General features: G+C 43.3%; 1 protein-coding gene across 1 annotated transcript in view; it reads right to left on the bottom strand.

Moving 5' to 3' along the window:
• Nucleotides 1-21559, bottom strand: part of CTNNA1 (catenin alpha 1) — a 332156-nt gene that overhangs the window by 230257 nt on the left and 80340 nt on the right. Inside the window, 1 exon segment of the mRNA XM_029583454.1 lies at nucleotides 11814-12009. Within this exon segment, the coding sequence (XP_029439314.1) occupies nucleotides 11814-12009 (196 nt within the window).

Here is a 21559-nt window from a genome sequence, read left to right as displayed (position 1 = left end):
TCAACAAGAACAGAAATGGATATTTGAACTAGGAATTCTTTCTCCAAAAGGACTGAAACTGGGCATCAAATGGAGTTATTTTATATTTAAAAAAACCATACAGTGCCCAGTTTGAATATTTCAATTTGATTTATTTTTATTAAATATAATTTATTTTGAGTGTTCTTACTTTTAATTTCACTTGTGGCAAAACTCAGAGGAGCTTAGAAGAGTTTGTTTATCTCGACATCAGCGGTATAATACCCAGCTCAATTTTTTTAAGTTTCAATTCCTTTTTAAATCTCAATAGAGCAAAAGCCAGCCCGTTTTGATTTGCAATGGACCTGAATTAAGAAAGATGTTGGTGGTGCACCTTTTGTTCATTTTGTGTTTACAAATTCATTTAAACAAGGAAGATAAATGAAGTGAAAATGCATCATTGTCATCAAATCCAAGTTTTGTTAAGAAATCTAATTGTTCATCTATTGATATCAGCTTTAAATCTTAAAATTGCCTGAATCCGATTCATCATTGTGACTGGTTTTTAAAAATCTACCAGAACATGTAGACTTCACATCTTTGAAAGTTTGATTCCATGAGAATGCACTGGGTGTTGAGTGATAGAATTCCCTTAAAAAAAAAAAAATAATTGTTAAGATTTGTCTGTTTCTTCAGATGCATTGTGCGCTATTTGGACTGATTCCCTGACACAGCCCTTGGCAGGCGAAACACTGTTAGCATCTGTGATTGAAGCAGATTAATGTGTGTCCAGCTTTCAAGTCATTAATTTCTTGAAGTTTGTCAATGCAGAATCTCAACCATTGAAGATCAAGATGTTTGCAAATCTGATTACGACTGCTAGTTTGATCATACTTGGGTTTGCTTCATTTCACATTTGAAGTTTTCAAACAAGAAGTCACAAACAAGAGTATTTCTGTTCATATATGGGCATTACATGAAAATTCTTGGATTAAGAAATCCTTGAAAAATTAGTGAAAAAAAGTATTTGAGGGTTTGTTTGTTTTTTTTAAATTAACGATGGTGCCTTAGTCACCTGATCGTAAGCAATCTTTTTGCCGAGATCAGGCATCTGAGGTTTTTTCCTCCAAATCAAACAATTACCAGTGCAGTTAAGCATAGGTAACTAAGGGCTTTCTCTCTATTTATTGTATTATAGCCACTCAGTTTTTTCTCCTTTTTAAAGAGAAAAAAATAAAACAAAAATAAAAACTAACGTAAGGAAATGAAAAACAACTGCAGCTCCGGAAAAAAACAAAGTAAAAAAAAAAAGAGAAAAAATTGAATACCGTGACCACATGGCTTCGCAGAAAAAAAAAATCTAAGGGATTCTGCCTAGGGGCAGGGTGATAATTATAGCTGCACATGCTCAGTAGGGAATGTTTGAAAGTTTTAGAATCTTTGAGATCAAAGTTCCAGGTCGGGCTCCATGCAATGTTATCACCTATGAGGCCAATGCAATAAGCGTGCGTCCAAACTGGGCGCCTTTTTTTTTTTTTTTTTTTTTTTTTAAACACGCGCACAGCCACGTCTCCTGGGCACCCGATGCAGTATGGTAATGAAATGTCGCGTTAAAAAGGATGGACTAGGGATCAATTGTGAGTCCCTAGCGCATCCTTGGCATCTGGCACACAGCCACGGGTTAGGAAAATGACACTGGTATATTGAACATCCATTTAAAAAAGCTGGCCGCAGTCAAGACTTCCATGCTGTTGCTTTCTGTGGTTCCTCCTACTTACTATCATGATACTTAAAGGAACCACAGAAAGCGAGATTTTTTGTTTAGTGAGCCCTTGATGAATAGCAAGACTTAAGGCCAGCTCTGGCATTTAATTTGCTGTGTTAAAAAGTACGAGTTGGGCACAGCAATTTCTTTCTTTTTTTTTTTTGTTTTACATCAGAGGTAACAGCTAATAGCCTCATCTACATGACATTTACAAGTGGTGAGTGCTATTAGCTATGCTTGAGTTTGGATGCACATTTTGGAAGCACTAATCCCCTTATTGCATCAGGTAATAGCCTAGTGCATCTAAAATGCTTGTCCAATTGCTGGTTAAGCTGTGCGGTAGCCTGTGCGCATTATATTGCGTCGGTCCCTATGTACGAGGACTGCCATCCTGCTTGTCCCCAGAATAATTTTAAAAAATTCCTTCCTGATTTGGGATCTTAATTCACTGATCCTTTTGAATATCTCAGAGGGGACCCTTCTTTTCCTAATAGGCTGACAGAAGCTACCATAGTACTCATCCTTAAAAAGGGTAGGGGTACACTGGACCCTTGGTACTATCGTCCCATATCACTCCCAAAATGCAGATATGACGATTATAGCTAAAGTGCTACAGTTTAGGCTGGAACGGATTATGGGGTCCCTTAGTCCATGAGGCTCAAGAGTATATTCATTAAAGGTCACTTATCCACAGTTAATATGAGAAAAGCTCTTGAAATATCTTTTGCCAAGCAGCACAAAGTCCTAGGCCTTCTCATATCCTTGGATGCTGAAAAGGCCTTTAATAGGCTGGGATAGCTATTTGTGGCACTTAGATCCTATAGCTTGGCACTATTTGTGGCACTTAGATCCTATAGCATGGATCTAGGTCTCCTAGATTGAAGGTATTGTATACTTAATCTACCACTTGAGTATTGACTAATGGGCCTTTTTCTGGACCCTTTAGTATTAGTCAGGGAATAAGGCAGGGATGTACCCTATCCCCTTTATTGTTTGATTTGGCCATGGATATCTTGGCACAAGTTTTCACTTTGAGATTTCTCATAAAATATCATATCTTATTGTTTACCAGCCCTATAAAATCAGCCCCTAAACTTCTGCAAGTTCTGGATGAATACAGTGTGGGGTCCATCCACATTCTGAGTTGTTTTGCATTGGGAAAAGGGACACTTGCATCCCTGCTTGTCTGTCTCACTTTAAACTAGCTCATGATGGATTTAGATATTTAGGGATTTTCCTGTCAAAATTGGACCCATCTCTATAAGTATTTATGTTCCAGTGCTTAACAGTATTTTAAAATATATGCAGAGCTGGGAAGATCTATTACTTTCCTGGGCAGGAAGGATAAGGGATTTAAAAATTAATAATTTTCCCAGATTAATTTGTTTCAGCATCTCCAGGTTACAATTCCCATGAAGTTCTTTGCTAACCTTAATGGACCTATTTCCCATTTTATTTGGCATAGGAGTACCCCTGTGTCTGAAACTGGGAATACTCTGAAAGACCAAGCTGGTGGGTAGATTGGCATTATTTAATCTGTTAGGGTACTATTTATTTATTTATTTAGAGTTTTTTTTACATAGCAATAATCGTTTTGAACATCTAATCGGTTTTTATTGGGCCTTCAGGTTGGCCTGTTTGGTTCAATAGGGATTATGTGCAGCTATGACTTTCCCTGGAGGCTGTAGAAGCTGAGGGTCTAAGATTTGCCCTTGTTGCTATTTCTCATGTCAGCTTCAGCAGAAGTGCAAAGGGTTTTTTCTTCCTGTCCCACTGTTGCACATACAGTAAAGACTTGGAAAGTGCTAGCAAAACACAAGGTTATTCCTGAGGGGCCTTCTCTCACCACTAATGTTGCTTAAAAAGATAGTCCTGGCTTATCTATAACTACTTTTCATCCAGAAACAAGGGATTGGTGGGATGCTGTTCTTCAATTCCAGAGACAGCTTTGGGATGAGGAGTGATGGCTTTCCTTTGAAACTCTTAAGTTTGGCCTTCGAGAAAAGTCCCAGGAAAAAGCAAAATTGCTTACCTTGTAATAGGTGTTATCCCAGGACAGCAGAATGTAGTCCTCACATATGGGTGACGTCACTGACGGAGCCCTATTGCGGGAAAACTTCTGTCAAAGTTTCTAGAAACTTTTGACTGGCACTGCGAGGCCACTGAGCATGCCCAGCATGCCATGATATTCTCTGCCACAGGGGTCTCACTCTAGTCTCGTATGTAGCAATAAGCTTTAGCAAAAATAAAATAATAAAATGTATCTGACCCAACTCCGCGGGGGTGGCGGGTGGGTTCTGTGAAGACTACATCCTGCTGTCCTGGGATAACACCTATTACAAGGTAAGCAATTTTGTTTTATCCCAGGACAAACAGGATGCTAGTCCTCACAAATGGGTGATTAGCAAGCTAGAGGCTGAGTCATTCTGTAGAGAAGCAACAGTGAAATATTGTTGTTGAAAATGAGTCAGCCGAAGATCACAGCAGGTTGGATGAAGAAGGAGTTGGGATTAAACTGGAAACAAGTTCTTTAAGACAGATTGTCCATAGGCTGAATCTTGTCATCCTTGTTTGTCCAAACAGTAATGAGCTGCAAAGGTGTGAAGAGAACTCCATGTTGCTGCTTTACATATGTCAAGGATTGGCACTGAACGATAGTGTGCTACTGAGGTTGACATTGCTCTTACTGAGGGTGCCTTTACTTGCCCTTGGAGAGTAAGGCCTGCTTTTTCATAGCAAAACTGTATGCAATCTGCTAGCCAGTTGGATAGAGTAAGTTTATCCACTGCTTTACCCGGTTTGTTTGGATCATAGGAAACAAAAAGTTGATTGGATTTCCTGTGGACTGCAGTGTGGTTTAAGTAGAAAGATAGTGCACGTTTACAGTCCAAGGTATGTAAGGCTCTTTCTCCTTGGTGAGAATGAGGCCTTGGGAAGAATGTGGGTAAAACTATGGATTGGTTCAAGTGGAATTCCGTAACTATCTTGGGAAGGAATTTTGGCTGTGTACGGAGAACCACTGTCATGTAGGAATTTTGTATAGGGTGAGTATGTGACAAGTGCTTGTAACTCACTAATCCTTCTAGCTGATGTAATGGCTATGAGGAAGATAAGTCTTCCATGTGAGAAATTTAAGATCATAAGAATCTATGGGTTCGAAAGGAGAACGCATGAGTCTTGTTAAAACCAGATTCAGGTCCCATTCTGTGACTGGTGGCCGAATTGGTGGTTTAAGTTGAGTTAAACCTCTCATAAATCTACTGATGAGAGGTTGTGAGGATATAGGTGCATCTCCCATTTTGTAATGGTAAGCTGAGATTGCACTTAAATGTATAGAAACATAGAAACATAGAAATGACGGCAGAAGACGACCAAATGGCCCATCCAGTCTGCCCAGCAAGCCTCACTCATTTTTTCTCTCATACTTATCTGTTTCTCTTAGCTCTTGGTTCTATTTCCCTTCCACCCCCACCATAAATGTAGAGAGCGGTGATGGAGCTGCATCCAAGTGAAATATCTAGCTTGATTAGTTAGAGGTAGTAGGGGTAGTAACCGCCGCAATAAGCAAGCTACACCCATGCTTATTTGTTTTTACCCAGATTATGTTATACAGCCCTTATTGGTTGTTTATCTTCTCCCCTGCCGTTGAAGCCGGGAGCTATGCTGGATATGCGTGAAGTATCAGTTTTTTTCTTCTCCCATGCCGTTGAAGCAGAGAGCCATGCTGGATATGCGTCAAGAGTGAAGTATCAGGCACATTTGGTTTGGGGTAGTAACCGCCGTAACAAGCCAGCTACTCCCCGTTTTGTGAGTGCGAACCCTTTTTTCTTCTCCCCTGCCGTTGAAGCAGAGAACTATGCTGGATATGCATTGAAAGTGAAGTATAAGAATGGAGTGATCAAGCTAGTTGAAAGGCATCAGGAATAGAGGAAGGTGGAGGTAGTAATTTGGTTATTTGGTTTGTACTCTTACAGATGAAGTCTGAAGAATGGTATAAGTAGTCTAGTAGAGAAGTAGTGGGGCAAGTGAAAGGATCAGTATTCTTTTGTCTGCACCACAAAGTGAATCTCTTCCATTTCAAAGAATAGTTCTTTCATGTGGAAGGCTTACGTGAAGCTATAAGTACTTGAGATACATTGGTTGAAAGATTAAGTGGTTGTAAAATCAAGCTTTCAACATCCATGCTGTCAGGGATAGGGATTGAAGGTTGGGATGGCGCAACTGACCCTGATCCTGAGTTATGAGAGTGGGAGCTACTCCTAGACGAATTGGATCTCTGACAGAGGTCTAGAAGTGTAGGAAACCATACTTGTCGAGGCCAATATGGGGCTATGAGAATCATGGTCCCCCTGTCCTGTTGTAGCTTCACTAGAGTTTTTGTTATAGAAACATAGAAACATAGAAATGACGGCAGAAGACGACCAAACGGCCCATCCAGTCTGCCCAGCAAGCTTCACACACTTTTTTCTCTCATACTTATCTGTTTCTCTTAGCTCTTGGTTCTATTTCCCTTCCACCCCCACCATTAATGTAGAAAGCAGTGATGGAGCTGCATCCAAGTGAAATATCTAGCTTGATAAGTTAGGGGTAGTAGGGGTAGTAACCGCCGCAATAAGCAAGCTACACCCATGCCCATTCGCTCTACTCAGACCACGTTATACAGCCCTTATTGGTTGTTTTTCTTCTCCCCTGCCGTTGAAGCAGGGAGCTATGCTGGATATGCTTGAAGTATCAGTTTATTCTTCTCCCATGCTGTTGAAGCAGAGAGCCATTATGGATATGCATCGAAAGTGAAGTATCAGGCACATTTGGTTTGGGGTAGTAACCGCCGTAACAAGCCAGCTACTCCCCGCTTTGTGAGTGCGAACCCTTTTTTCTTCTCCCCTGCCGTTGACGCAGAGAGCTCTGCTGGATGTGTGTAGTATCAGTTTTTTCTTCTCCCCTGCCGTTGAAGCAGAGAACTATGCTGTATATGCATAGAAATTGAAGTAACAGGCTTATTTGGTTTGGGGTAGTAACCGCCGTAACAAGCCAGCTACTGCCCCCTTTGTGAGTGCAGATCCTTTATTCCACATTTCCTCTTGCTGTTGAAGCTAGAACGATGTTGGAGTTACAGTAAGCATGTGTACGTTTATTATGAGCAGTATTGGAGGATACGTGTATAGAAGGCCTGAGTTCCAAGGGCAAGCAAAGGCATCCTTGGCTGGCTGGTTCTTCTGTTTGTGTAGAGAACAGAAGTTGTCCACTTTGTGATTCAGGTGTGACGCAAAGAGGTCTATTGTTGGTTGACCCCAACGTTGAAATATCCTGGTCGCTATTAAGGGATCCATGGACCACTCGTGTGGTTGGAACTGACGACTGAGTCGATCCGCCACTACATTGTGAATGCCTGCCAGATAGGTGACCCGGAGAAACATTGAGTGTGTTAGGGCCCAGGCCCAAATCTGTGCAGCTTCTTGACAAAGGAGATACGAGCCTGTACCTCCTTGTTTGTTGATATACCACATGGCCACTGTGTTGTCCGTTTGGATAAGAACAGTCTTGTGTGAAAGGCAGTCCTTGAACGCATGCAGCGCAAAACGTATAGCTCGAAGTTCCAGGAAATTGTTTTGAAATGTTGATTAGAGTTTCGTCCAGAGACCCTGGGTTTGGAGATTGTATATGTGAGCTCCCCAACCCAAGGTGGATGCATCTGTAGTTAACGTTATCTGTGGGACTGGTTTTTGGAAGGGTAGGCCCTTCCGCAAGTTGCCCTTGTTTGTCCAAAGTAGAGATGAACATAGCTGTTGGGTTACTAGGATTGGAGAGGACAGAGGTTGAATGGCTTGGATCCATTGTGATCTTAAAGTCCATTGAGTTATTCTCATGGCTAGCCTTGCCATAGGAGTGACATGAACTGTGGAGGCCATATGGCCTAGTATGGTTAGAAACTGATGAGCTGTTACTTGATTCCTTGAGTGAATCGAGTTTGCCAATAAGGATAGTGTTTCTGCTCGATCCTCAGGTAGAAAAGCTTTTGAGAGGATGGTGTTCAATTCTGCTCCTATGAAGTGGAGTAGTTGAGATGGAGTAAGATGGGACTTTTGGTAATTGATGAGAAAGCCCGTGGAGTGGAGTACCGTAATGGTGTGATTGAGAGAAGACAGAGCTCCTTCTTGAGATTGACTTCTGATGAGCCAGTCGTCTAGATATGGGAAGACGTGGACACCTTGCTTGTGTAAGTGTGCTGCTATTACTGTCAGACATTTTGTGAATACTCTGGGAACAGAGGCAAGTCTGAATGGCAGAACTCTGTATTGGAAATGTTGATGACCCACAATGAAGCGCAGGTACTTGCGATGAGGAGAGAATATTGGAATGTGAGCATAAGCGTCTTGAAGATCCAGAGAACAAAGCCAATCTCCTTTTTGAAGAAGTGGAAGCATGGTGCCTAGAGAGACCATCCTGAACTTTTCTTTCTTCAGAAATTTGTTGAGATTTCTGAGGTCTAGGATGGGACGTAGGCCTCCGGTTCTCTTTGGAATGAGGAAATAGCGGAAGTAGAATCCTCTGCCCTGCTGATACCGGGGCACTGGTTCTACAGCCCTGGCTTTCAGAAGGGTGGATAATTCTACCTGTAACTGAAGTATGTGATTTTCGTTGAGATGAATTAGAGTCGGTGGAAAATCTGTGGGAATTTAAAGGAAATTCAGTTGGTATCCTCGAGATATTATGGAGAGAACCCATTGGTCTGTTATTGGTATCCAACTGTTGTAAAATTTGGATAATCTGCCACCAACTGGGAGTTCTGGTTGAGGATTTGAAGAGAGGCTGAGTTCTCTGGGTGAATTTTCAAAAACCAGCAGCAGGACCAGTTTGTGGAGCAGGTTGGGGCCTAGCTGCCCTTTGCTGTCGTGGTTGTAGCCTCTGCTGGGTTCTGGAGGGTCTGGGTCTAGATGCACGAGGGAATATCTCCTTTGACGATAGAAAGGCCATCTTGTGACTTTCCGTGGAGGCCTACGGGGTAGGATGCGCAGAGGGGTCCTGTGGGAGGGAGGATAGTTGTCTCAATGATTCTGTGTGTTCCTTTTAATTGAGACACAGCTTCCTGCACTTTGGATCCGAATAAATTATCTCCTATGCAGGGGGAGGGGTGGTCAACTAATTTATCCTGGACCTCAGGCCTTGAGCCAAGCCCACCTTCTGGCACTAATGCCTGATGCAGCTACCCTTTGAAGCCATCTCAAAGCCATCGTAGGCAGCTCTGACTTTGTGTTTTCCGGCTTCTAAGCCTTTAACAATAGTTTGTGCAGCCTCCTTGTATTCATTTGGAAGAGATGGAATAAATTCTTCAATTTGTTTCCATATGTTCCTTTGGTATTGGGTGATGTAAAGTTGATAGGATGAAATCCTGGAGTTCAACATTGCACCCTGAAAGACCTTGCGACCCAGGGAGTCCAAAAACCTGTGGTCCTTTCCTGGAGGATTTGTAGAGTGGACTCTTGTTCTTTTAGATCTTTTCTGTGCTGATTCAACAACTACTGAATGGTGGGGTAGTTGTGATTTTTGATATCTAGGAGTGGATTGCACTAAGTGGTGTCCACCCATTTATTTACTGGAGAGACAGAACAGGGATGTTCCCAAAGACAGTGCTGTAGTTGTAGGAGAACATCATGTATGGGAATTGCTACCACCTGTTTTGGAGGGTCAACTAATTGCAAAACCTCCAAGGTCTGTTGTCTCGAATCTTGCTCTGATTCCAATTTGAAAGGGATAAAGTCAGCCATCTCCTGCACAAATGTGGTTAAAGTAAGATCTTCTGGAGGAGACTTTTCTAGGATGTGGTGGCGAGGGATCAGACAAAGGCTTCTGATGAAGTGTCTGAGGCAGTATCACTCCATATATCATATTCTGGAGTTTTTGGTTGTGGTACTGCAGGTTTAGGTGGAGGAATAACACCAGAAGGCCCTGGCAAAGGGTCTTCAGGAGAAGAGTCCTCTTCTCGTGGGTCACTTGGGAGAGAATCCAATAAATCCTGGTATCTTTTTTGTAAAAGAGAATATAGTGCTGCTTCTGAGGATCCTGGAGCCCCAGGAGGAAATGGCACCGTTGATGTAGTCTTTGGCATCGAAGGTATCGATGTTTTCGATGTCTGTTTAGTGGGTATCGTTGATGTACCACTTTTCTTTTGTGACGGTGCAGCAGTAACGATAGGCACAGAGACTGGAACCGATGACTTCATCTGAATCTATGTAAACTCCAAAAAAAGAGGAGGCATCGACATCTGCATTGTTAGTGTGGTCACTGGCATCGGCGATATCGCCGGCATCGGCGATATCGCCGGTAGATTTTCTTTGATCGCCTGCAGTACTGCTTCTTTGATGAATGCCGTCAAGTCTTGTGGTACCGGTGGGGAGAGTATTATAGGTTCCACCGTGGGAGGCCTACGTGATGGCGAGGTGTGTTTGTGTTTCGGCCGCTTTTCGGACGGTTCCTCCTGGGAGGGAACTGACGGCCTTACCTCTGTCTCCGATCGCACAGATATCGTGGACGGTGTTGGCGAGGTTTTGTCCCCAGAACCATCCAGTCGACGTTTTTTCAAGAGCATTTTCTTGGTACCTGCCGCCGGTGAAGATTTTGATGAAGTAGACTGTGAAGGAATAAGTTGCAGGTGAAAAAGTTGATCAATTTTTTCCTGCTGAAGTTTTCTTCCTTTCGGTGTCATTTCCTGACATTGCTGACAGGAAGAAATATCGTGGTTTTCACCTAAGCAGTCGACGCATTCTAGATGCGGGTCTGTGACCGACATGGTCCGATTACAGGCCGGGCATTTTTTGAAGCCTGAGGCCATGGTGATAGACGGCCGTCGATGAATGAGAGAAAATTTTTTTTTTAGCGTTTTGAAGAAAAACGCTGAAAAAATATCTCACCAGCTGGTGAGAGAGAAAACGAGTGAGATCCCGTGAGGGAGAGAAAATTTTTAAACAATGACTTTTCAGTCAGAAACTGAGTAAAATCTCAGAGGCTCCGATGACCGCGATGCTGAGAGCAGTGCGGAAAAACAAAAGACTAGAGTGAGACCCCTGTGGCAGAGAATATCATGGCATGCTGGGCATGCTCAGTGGCCTCACAGTGCCAGTCAAAAGTTTCTAGAAACTTGACAGGTTTTCCCGCAATAGGGCTCAGTCAGTGAAGTCACCCATATGTGAGGACTAGCATCCTGCTTGTCCTGGGATAATGTATAATATCCACACTGTTTAAGTTGGACGGAACCTCAAGGATTCAGAGAAGCAGGTCTTGTTGGCTCATGAGGGCTCTAAGATAGTTACCCCCTTACATACAGGTATTATTTTGATGCATGAGGAGAGGAGGCCTTTAATATTGCAGTGGAAATAGGACCTTCAATTGAAACCAACTGACTGGAAAAAATCTATATGCAATAAACGTGTAGAGCTTATGTATAAACTTGTGCATAGGATTGATATCCTCTTTTTTGCCAAATGTTTGCCATAGTCATTATTGGCGGGACTGTGGGAAAGAGGGCTCCTAGCTACATGTTTGATGGCCCTGTGCTTTTGTTAAGAACTTCTGGGGTAAAGTTGAACTCAGAATTTCTGATATTTTGGCCATATGGATTAAAAAAAAACAAACTGCTGGAGATGTGCCTTCTGGGGCTGTGGGCAGTTGCTATGCTAAACACAAACTATGTAGCCATCTTATTCATGTTGCCTGCTTTACAATTGCAATGCACTAGAAGTCTATACCCCTGATTTCAAATTGCTATAATCAGGTACATGAGAAAGCTCTAATTGAGAAACTTGACATACATTGCACAAGAATGCAGTTATGTATGATAAAATCTGGCGCAAATATTGGGACTGTGGGTGGCAATTCTTATGCCCAGACTGGTGTGAAATTACTATTCAATATTAGTAGATTGCATATTTTATATAAGAGCTGGGATCTCTTTCAATTTTGCTACTGTACTGTTTATCCACCATAACTGTATTCTTCCTCTGGGAAGTACTAACTGCTGGTTTTGTTAAATAAAAAAAAGGTTTAATACTTTCTATAAAAATACAGTAGAAAATACTCATACAAAATTATCTACCTTGTTTACGAACATCATCAACAGCTGCTATAAGCTCTTCCTTAAGGAATTGGCTCTCTTTTGCAATTTTATCTCCCTTCTCCAAGAAATTCTGTGTTGCTTGCTCAACGGATGCAGCCAAAACATGTGCTTTTTTAGAGCGGCCTTTCTTTTTATTGGAAGGTCCTTTGTTGCTGGTATTCACCAATGTTGTAACCTAAACATATAGTGGGGAAAAAAAAAGTATGTTAGCATCTAAAATGAATCTAACATGCAAGTATACAAAATTAAATAGCTGGAAAAAAATACTTAAAGTAAGATACCAGAGCTTCAGCTCCTCCATGAAGCCCAGCAGCAGGGGTCTGCCCTATATGTTAGTACCTCCCCATCCTCAGGCATGGTCATACCCTCTGGTCCAAAGGAGGAGCAACAGTACTTTTCATGCAGCTGCTGCCACCACTTCTGCCGACTCCATCTGAATCTTGAATTGCCCAAGGACAGCAGATTCCATGAGACCACGCAGCACTGGATAGTTGAAATGTCAGATGCAATCAACAGCAGCTGCATGGAAGTGCTGCTCCCCAGTGGGCTGAAGATCATGCAAGGGAGAGGAGGCGGCTGCTGACAGAAACCCAAGGGGGAACCCCCCCCCCAAAAAAAACCAAAAACAAACACTTGACATTGAGGGTGCCCCCGGCCACAGCTCCTCCATGCAGGCTAGCAATCACACCACTCAGTGGAGTGAGAGATAGCTCTTCAAGTCTGGAGCAGAACTAGGCACCATGTATCAAATTTTAGCCACAGGGTGCCCAGGCAACTGGTATTTTTCCAGCCCTGGAAAATGAGTTCCAATTTCAAAATTGATTTGGCAGTATTGCCCAATTTACAAGTAACAGAATTCATAATTTTGTGCAAAATCAAAATTTGATAAAAAAAATCTGTGACAATTAGATTCTAGACATTATTATAATCCCATTCTAATGATATTTCCCGACTGGCACTAGTGGCTGCAAACATGATGCACCACACAAATGTACCTCTGGATCTTAAGGTCCACAAACAGATAAGGCTTTCAGGATATCTACAATGAACAGTCTGATATTTACATGCACTGGCTGTAAGTAAATTTATCTTAAAACCCAGAACCACTGCAATTCTCAAGGACCTAAATTTTGAAATTCTGCAGCAGTAGAGGACAAGCTTCATATAACCTCTTTTCTAGTGTAATTCACTATCTAAATAGCAGAATAAGAAAAAAAAAATGAACATCCAAATAGCTTTTGCTACATCCTTGATCATACTAAAACCTAGTGCTACAAATCCTAGATCTAAGTAAACAAAACATCAATGCTTCAGCGAAAATAAAAATGACAGACATCAAACTCAACCAATAGGAATAAGATAATATTGTACTAGGGATTCTTTTTACTTTATGCAGACAGCAAAAAAATCACGACAAAGGCCTAATAATCCTTAAATGATTTTTGGCCTGGCACTTTCCTCTTGGTCCTTTGAGCTTCCAGATGAGTTTAATCAGCTCTGGAATCTGGCACCCTGAACCTTCATTCGCAGGAGGCCAGAAGGGCCCGGGCAGGCGCTCGGGGAACTGTGGTCTAGGAAACACTGTTCCGGCCATATCTTCCTCCTTGGAGGACCAGAGGATCGGGATCACTCCAGTGGAGGGCATCGGTAGGGCACCTAAAAGGACATCTAGACACTCCAGCAGAGGTGCTAGGATCAACGGTGGAGGCTTGGGCACCGGGTATGAGGACTGGTGGCGTGGATGGCTCAACGCTCTGAAGTGCCTTGAGCACTGCAAACTGCACCTTGCAGTCCAGCTCCTCCTAAAAGCATGGTGAGGCCAGGAGAGAGGGAGGGGGATATGTCACCAGCTCTTCCTCAGGTCTCAGAGGTGGTACGGTGCCCTGCACAGATATCAGTGGGGAACACCTGGAACTACCGGGGACATTAGAGGATGGTGCCTCTGATGGCTGGTGATGCCTCTGTGGCGGTATGGCAGCAGCCAGTACCACACCAGAACCGGGGCCGTGCACCAGTGGAGATGCTTATGGGATCCACAGTTCTTGTCCTGGTGCCAAGGAGGCGGAGAACCCTGATGTCCGGGACAGCAGTGAAATCATCAAGGATCTGTCACAGTCTCCACGATCCTTGGAAGAGCAGGCAAGAGGGGGGCATATCGAGGGGCTCCCCATGACCTCTCGGCATCAAGGTTTCCAACGCAGGAGTGGAAGGAACAGACTTTGAGGAACCGAAAAGTTTCCCCATCTTATTGAGGCGTATCAGACGTCCTTTGGGGGTTATCTGGTCACACAGACTACACCCACAGACGTCGTCGTGCGAGGCTTCCAGGCAGAGGATGCAAACCTCATGCGGATCCGTGATGGCCATGGTCCGCAGGCACTGGGGCCACTGGCAAAAACCAGTCAACACCATGGAAAAGCACCCACTGTGCGGTCGATGACCGGTGGTCACCGCGAGGCGTCGAGAATAGACTGCAAAAATGACAAAAAGGCATAAAAAAAACCTACCACACCGAGCAGGCACCGACCGCAAAGGGTGACCCAACAAGGAAAAACGGGAGACGACCAGATACTGTCGAGAAAATAAGAAAATAGAGGAGCTCCACAAACTGTAAGGCTACTGCACAGAGGAAAAGAAGAGACTAAAGGGGGAACCTCTTGTGGATGCGCAGATAGTGGCATGCTGAAGGCATGGCTGTTTTTAAAAAAAAGTTTGTTTAAACCATTTGTGATGCTATCACCAAATATGAAATGGTCTTACTCAAGTTCTAATAATTCACATTTTTTTTTAAATTTTGTATGATGTGTTCACTTTGTTTTAGAATTTTAGGACATGCTGCCTTGTTTTATCAGCATTTTCAGTTTAGTTTACCCTGTTTAATTGTAATTTAATATTAGGGAGGTGGTTTTATTATTGGTTTGGTTTTAATTCTATTTTGTTTCATTTTTGTTTTTCTATATAAGCAATATTTAATTGTAAATTGCTTTGATTTCTGCCATAAAAGATGATCAAGAACATTTAATAAACTAAACTTTTCATATGATGTGGACCAATGGCAGAAAAATTTGTACAAAGTTGTATTGCGTGCATAACAATTTATCAGGTACTAATATTTTTCAGACTGCCAAACAGTGCAATTAAGAACACTCCATACATATGCCAAAAGTTCAGAACTACCAATACTTGATAATAGTGGACAGAGACCTAATGCTATTACCACAGTGACAAATGTATTACTCAAGAAATACATCTTTGCACAGATGTACCTGTGTAGACAGTGATCAAAGAATTTCATAAGGTAAATTCATGACCACTGCAATGAGTATGAAATAAAGCCTTAAAAGAAACTGGAGTACCCTAACCAATAAAAATAAAAATAAAATTCTAAAATGGTCTTGTTTGATATTAAGAATACTGCAGCCAGAGCTGTCAGTCTGAATCATTTAGTTGCTAATAACCCCCTGCCAACATTCCCATCTTCAGGAGTGAGCCTGACTGAATGCAACTTGTTTTGATTTTCAGATTCTATGATTTAATATTGCAAAGTATTAACTGAAGCTATTTTAAAGATCTCAGCAAGTCAATACTACACTGCCAAATCCTTGAGCTGATCCAAGTGATGCTTTTTAGTCTGAACCTTGCTGGGAAGGATCCTACCAAGTCTTGCTCATCACACCAAAATCAGCTTTAATTTGGAGCCACACGTCACAATGAAAACCTGCAATCCTGCACTAAATTGAGAAGCAGACCCAGAAGAGAAGTAAATGTCAGCAAATAACCCTGAAAAGCAGATGTCAGCAGGCTGATAAGCAGATGAATAAGGCGATGAAGAGTGACAGCGGAGAGTAGTGGTTTGTGTGTTTGGGCATAATAACTATGGTTTAGAGCCCTACCATTATCACTCCTATATAGTTTGTCCAATTCATGGATTAATGCCGAAAGCATACCCATACCTTACAAATACTTATATTACTTTGACTATGAACTAGGCCATCTCCTTTAGCTTAATTGTTGGGTATGTATACGATGTGGACAGACAGCTGTTGGCCATTTCATTCCACTCCTTGAGATACTGAGCAAAACTACTTTTGCAGTTATAAATTCTACACGTGCTAGTATTTTCCATTGTAACACCCTGCTTCCGATGCAAGCCTGTGTGCGCAATGGGTAAGAACAGATATGCCCTCTGCTGGACTCAAATGAAAAGCTTATGATGTATCCTAATATCAGATAAAATTGTTCAGACTGTTTCCATAATACTACAGTCACATATGTACTTCATTAACCAAACATAACTTTCATCTTAATATTACAACCCAGTCCATAATTGTACAACAAGTAAAGAGGAGATCCAGCCTCATTCCCTTACTATTCGAAGGTGGCTTGAAAATAAATAGAGAAAGGTGACAATCTTCAATAAGTTTGCAAACTACCCCTTCTGGGGTTTATTTTTTGTGAACGGGCAGGGGTCCAAATGCATGAACGGAATAGAACTAGTACTGTAGCCTGGGAATTCATAACACCCAATTCCTCCATTTCCCAGCACTTAATTGGTCTCCACTTCCACTAAGACAGCAACCAGCTATGTTGCAAAGCCAATCCTCTTGCTCAAAGACTCATAATATTCCACAGTTTTGAGCGAACACTGTTTCCCCAATTAGATGTAGCTGAAGTAGGCCTGCCATAGATATCTCAGCCATAGTAGAATCCCAGAGTAGTTACTAATGGGATAGAGCATTTATAAACAGAAATATGGTCCTAACCAAAGTTAGCACAAAACTTACACCCTTATTGTGAACTAGTACTAGAGGCCTATCCATTTCCCATAAACACAATCTCTGTACACTTCCTTGAACCTTACTAATTGCAGTCAGTGTGGACAAAAAGCAATTGGCCATTTCCTGCCCCTCTTCTTCCTATGTGGGGGGGCCCACTAAATGATTAAGGTTAGTATTTCCTATTGCATCTAAATCAAGTGCTAACCTATGTATGCAAAGGCCCAAAGCGAAAGCCCACCTACAAAAAGACTAACCACCGAATTCCGACAGCCCAGGACTCAGAACAGTTTTATTTTTTTCCAGTTGAATCAAAGCCAACAAAATTGCAGCCAATTCAATAAAATAGGACTTCCTAGGTACTGGCACCCAAACTGGTTTAGAAAAGAAGTTGATTTGCAAGACTATTGATTTGCACCATCATCTTATACCTTGACCATCAATATGTGATAAATCCCTATCATAAGTCCTCCATTTTATGGTTTCTGTAGTATTAGTTTTATCCTTATTTTCTTCTGCTATTGAATTTTCTAATCTTTAGAGAAGCTCTTAAACTATTTTTATTGTGTTCCCACCAAGAGGAAAAAGAATGTTCAGATCAACCTCAGCTAACATGAACTAACCCAGAGCTTCCACTCCTATGAAAGGTAAGTGTTCTAGCCTCACCCATTGCTCCAGGGCCAGGCCTGCATGGGAACAACCTATAATATGCTAAAGCCCAACCTACATTCACCCTGTGAACAAGCTGAAAGAAACACCACATTTCCACATTGCTTTAACAAAATTCACTATGACCATACTACCATGGATGCAGACTGCACTCAGAGAGACTGATGTCATATTTATAATTATAGGTCTTAGATGTTTTAACAGTCCATGAGAATGTGAATTTGTTTTTTTGATTTTGCAAATAAAAACACTTAACTTGAGTGAGAGCATTTCTCAAAAATAAAAAAAAAATAAAATCTCAGGTGAGATGTCTTCTGCTTCTTGTAATACTGAGGCTATATCATTGTGAGAACCTCCAGACCCCAATGACCCCTACTTACATTCAGGGACCTAGTGCATGCAGACCACAGTCACCTTGATCATCTAATGAAGACCTTTCATAGTTTATCTACTAAACATTTAGCATTGTACTCCTTGTCCAATGCCAAGATAATGCAATAAAGTCTGACAACAAAAGGTGGTACAGTGGTGATGATGGATACCAGCACATAGTCTTGACATGCAGAGACATCAGATATTACGAGCAGCTCACAGTTGATCCCCACAACTTCACTAATGCATACATAAGAACATAAGAAATTGCCATGCTGAGTCAGACCAAGGGCCCATCAAGCCCAGCATCCTGTTTCCAACAGAGGCCAAACCAGGCCACAAGAACCTGGCAATTATCCAAACACTAAGAAGATCCCATGCTATTGATGCAATTAATAACAGTGGCTATTCCCTAAGTAAACTTGATTAATAGCAGTTAATGGACCTCCTCCAAGAACTTATCCAAACCTTTTTTGAACCCAGCTACACTAACTGCACTAACAACATCCTCTGGCAACAAATTCCAGAGCTTTATTGTGCGTTGAGTGAAAAAGAATTTTCTCCGATTAGTCTTAAATGTGCTACTTGCTAACTTCATGGAATGCCCCCTAGTCCTATTATTCGAAAGTGTAAATAACAGTCACATCTACTCGTTCAAGACCTCTCATGATCTTAAACACCTCTATCATATCCCCCCTCAGCCATCTCTTCTCCAAGCTGAACAGCCCTAACCTCTTCAGCCTTTCCTCCTAGGGGAGCTGTTCCATCCCCTTTATCATTTTGGTTGCCCTTCTCTGTACCTTCTCTATCGCAACTATATCTTTTTTGAGATGACTTAGTGCAATTTTATTCCTGGTTGAATTTTAGATCTCAATCTAAAGTTTACTATCCGATACAATAAGAAATCAATTTCATTTCTAGACATGATTTCCAAACAGGGCTCAGTAATCACGACCTCTATCGTAAACCATGTGAACAGAAACAACCTATTATGATTTAAAAGCTATCAAACTCAGGCCTTTTAAGTAGGACCTTCCTGTCAGCCAATTCTTCAGAATAAGGAGCATCTATACAGACATGACCAGCTTTAGACATCATTCAGAAGATCCTGCACGACAGTTCATAGCATGGAGATACCCCAGAGAGGCCAAAAAAAGCCTATTTATGTGCAAAATATTCAGATAGGTCCCAACTTCTTGAATACAAATCACCATCTTCTGTTACGCTTGGGCTGAGTTCAGGGGTAGTGAACACCACCCAAAGGGGTGGCTCCAGGTGGAGAGAGACAGGGATGGCTGGAAACCGTGGCTGGGTCAGGGCAGACAGCAAGAAGCAGTGTCTGGGTCTAGGCTGGGTCAGGGCAGGCGGCAGAGCAAGGCAGGTCAGAAGGCCCGTAGGCCACACACACACAGACGGCCCGTAGGCCAGACACCGTAAGCGGGGCAAGGCAGGTCAGAAGGCCCGTAGGCCACACACCGTGAGCGGGGCAAGGCAGGCCAGAAGGCCCGTAGGCCACACCCACACAGAAGGCCCGTAGGCCACACACCTGTAAGCGGGGCAAGGCAGGTCAGAAGGCCCGTAGGCCACACACACACACACAGAAGGCCCGTAGGCCACACACCGTAAGCGGGGCAAGGCAGGTCAGTAGGCCCGTAGGCCACACACACACACAGAAGGCCCGTAGACCACACACCATAAGCGGGGCAAGGCAGGTCAGTAGGCCCGTAGGCCACACACACACAGAAGGCCCGTAGGCCACACACAGTAAGCAGGGCAGAGAGCCCGTAGGCCAAACACACACAGACAATAGAGCAGAGGGCCCGTAGGACCGCATGCACAGTAAGCAAGGCAGGGCAGGGCAGAAGGTCCGAAGACCATACACAGCACAAGGTAGAAGGCCCGAAGGCCGCGCAGGGCAAGGCAAGACAAGACAAGGTAGAAGGCCCGAAGGCCGCGCAAGGCAAGGCAAGGCAAGACCGAAGGCCCGAAGGCCACCAAGACTAGGCTAGACAAGACAAGGTAGAAGGCCCGAAGGCCGCGCAAGGCAAGGCAAGGTAGAAGGCCCAAAGGCCGCGCAAGGCAAGGCAAGACAGAAGGCCCAAAGGCCGCGCAAGGCAAGGCAAGACAGAAGGCCCAAAGGCCGCGCAAGGCAAGGCAAGACAGAAGGCCCGAAGGCAGGGCAAGGCAAGACAAGACAGAAGGCCCGAAGGCAGGGCAAGGCAAGACAAGACAGAAGGCCCGAAGGCAGGGCAAGGCAAGACAAGACAGAAGGCCCGAAGGCAGGGCAAGGCAAGACAAGGTAGAAGGCCCGAAGGCCGCGCAAGGCAAGGCAAGACCGAAGGCCCGAAGGCCACCAAGACTAGGCTAGACAAGACAAGGTAGAAGGCCCGAAGGCCGTGCAAGGCAAGGCAAGACAGAAGGCCCGAAGGCCACACAAGGCAAGGCAAGACAGAAGGCCCAAAGGCCACACAAGGCAAGGCAAGACAGAAGGCCCGAAGGCCACACAAGGCAAGGCAAGACAGAAGGCCCGAAGGCCACACAAGGCAAGGCAAGACAGAAGGCCCGAAGGCCACACAAGGCAAGGCAAGACAGAAGGCCCAAAGGCCGCGCAAGGCAGGCTAGAGCAGGGAGCCCAGGTGAGCTCGATGCCGAAGCACCGAGGCAACTGTCAGGCAGGGTTATAAGGGCACACCCAGAGCATAGAGTGGACTGAGGAGATGGACTGGGCCTGTCAGGAAAGCCAGCTCTAGAGGGGCCCCTGGTGGTGAGGCGGTTGCACAGCAGCCACAGCCGTAACATCTTCAGCCTCAGACATGCTCACATATGTATTTCCAACTAGGAATATGATGTTTTATCTATCATATGACAACACTGGCACATTCCATCTATGCATGCCTGACAACCCCTGCAGTTTGCACATGTGTGGCCGCAACATAAGAGAATACCTGGCCAGAGAAGCTCTTTCACAATCACGATGATGCAGCTACACATGTCCTTTATCTTCCCTGCAATTCCTACGATGTGTGTCAAGATACAATGACTGGCTTAGATTGGCAACATCCCACTTCACGTTTCAATTGCAGAGACCTTACTCTAACTGCAATGCAAAATGTAATATACATCATAGTGTGTCCCTGCTCTTTAATCTATGTCAGGCAAACCAGCCGCAGCATTCGTGTTCGGTTGATAGAACCTTGTAGCTGCATAAATACTCTTAACAGTCAATGTACCACTTGTGAAACATTACATAGAGAAACACCACATTTTCTGAACTTAAATGGACTGGTTTACAGGTGGCATATCACTCTTTGAAGAGGTGACACTTCAGCAGTGTTGAATCGCCTCACACATTTCATTTTTTTTTTTTTTAGACTATCATTCCATATGGTTTGAATGAAGCCATAGATTGGCACAATTTATAATCGATTCCAAGTTCAGGTTTCATTTTTATGGATACACAGAAATTCAGTGGAATCAGGAAGCACACACTGACTGGTCAGCTGTTTTGTTCCCAATAGCCCTTTAAAAATATCACCTAATCTGGCTGTCAGTTTCTAAAGGCCAGGACGCTGAGAAGAGCTTGTTTGAACTGCCTCAGGAAGATGAACATAAAAAGGGAATTGTAAAAATTTGCAGGAGGATCTTGTGAAACTGGAAAACTGGGCATTTAAATGGCAGATGAAATTTAATGTGGAAAAATACAAAGTGACGCACATGGGAAAAGTAACCCACACTGTAGTTACATGATAGGAGTTGCTGCCCAGGAAGAGGATCTGGGCATAACAGTGGAAAATAAAATCTTTGGTTCAGTGTGCACAGCAGTCAAAAATGCAAACAGAATGGAGAAATTACTACTTACCTAATAATTTCCTTTTCTTTTGTATAGACAGGTTAATCCAGAACCAGTGG

This window comes from Rhinatrema bivittatum, chromosome 18, assembly GCF_901001135.1.
Source record: "Rhinatrema bivittatum chromosome 18, aRhiBiv1.1, whole genome shotgun sequence".
Taxonomy (NCBI): domain Eukaryota; kingdom Metazoa; phylum Chordata; class Amphibia; order Gymnophiona; family Rhinatrematidae; genus Rhinatrema; species Rhinatrema bivittatum.
The sequence above is the reverse complement of the archived record's forward strand: the minus strand, read 5'-3'. Positions and strand labels throughout refer to the sequence as shown.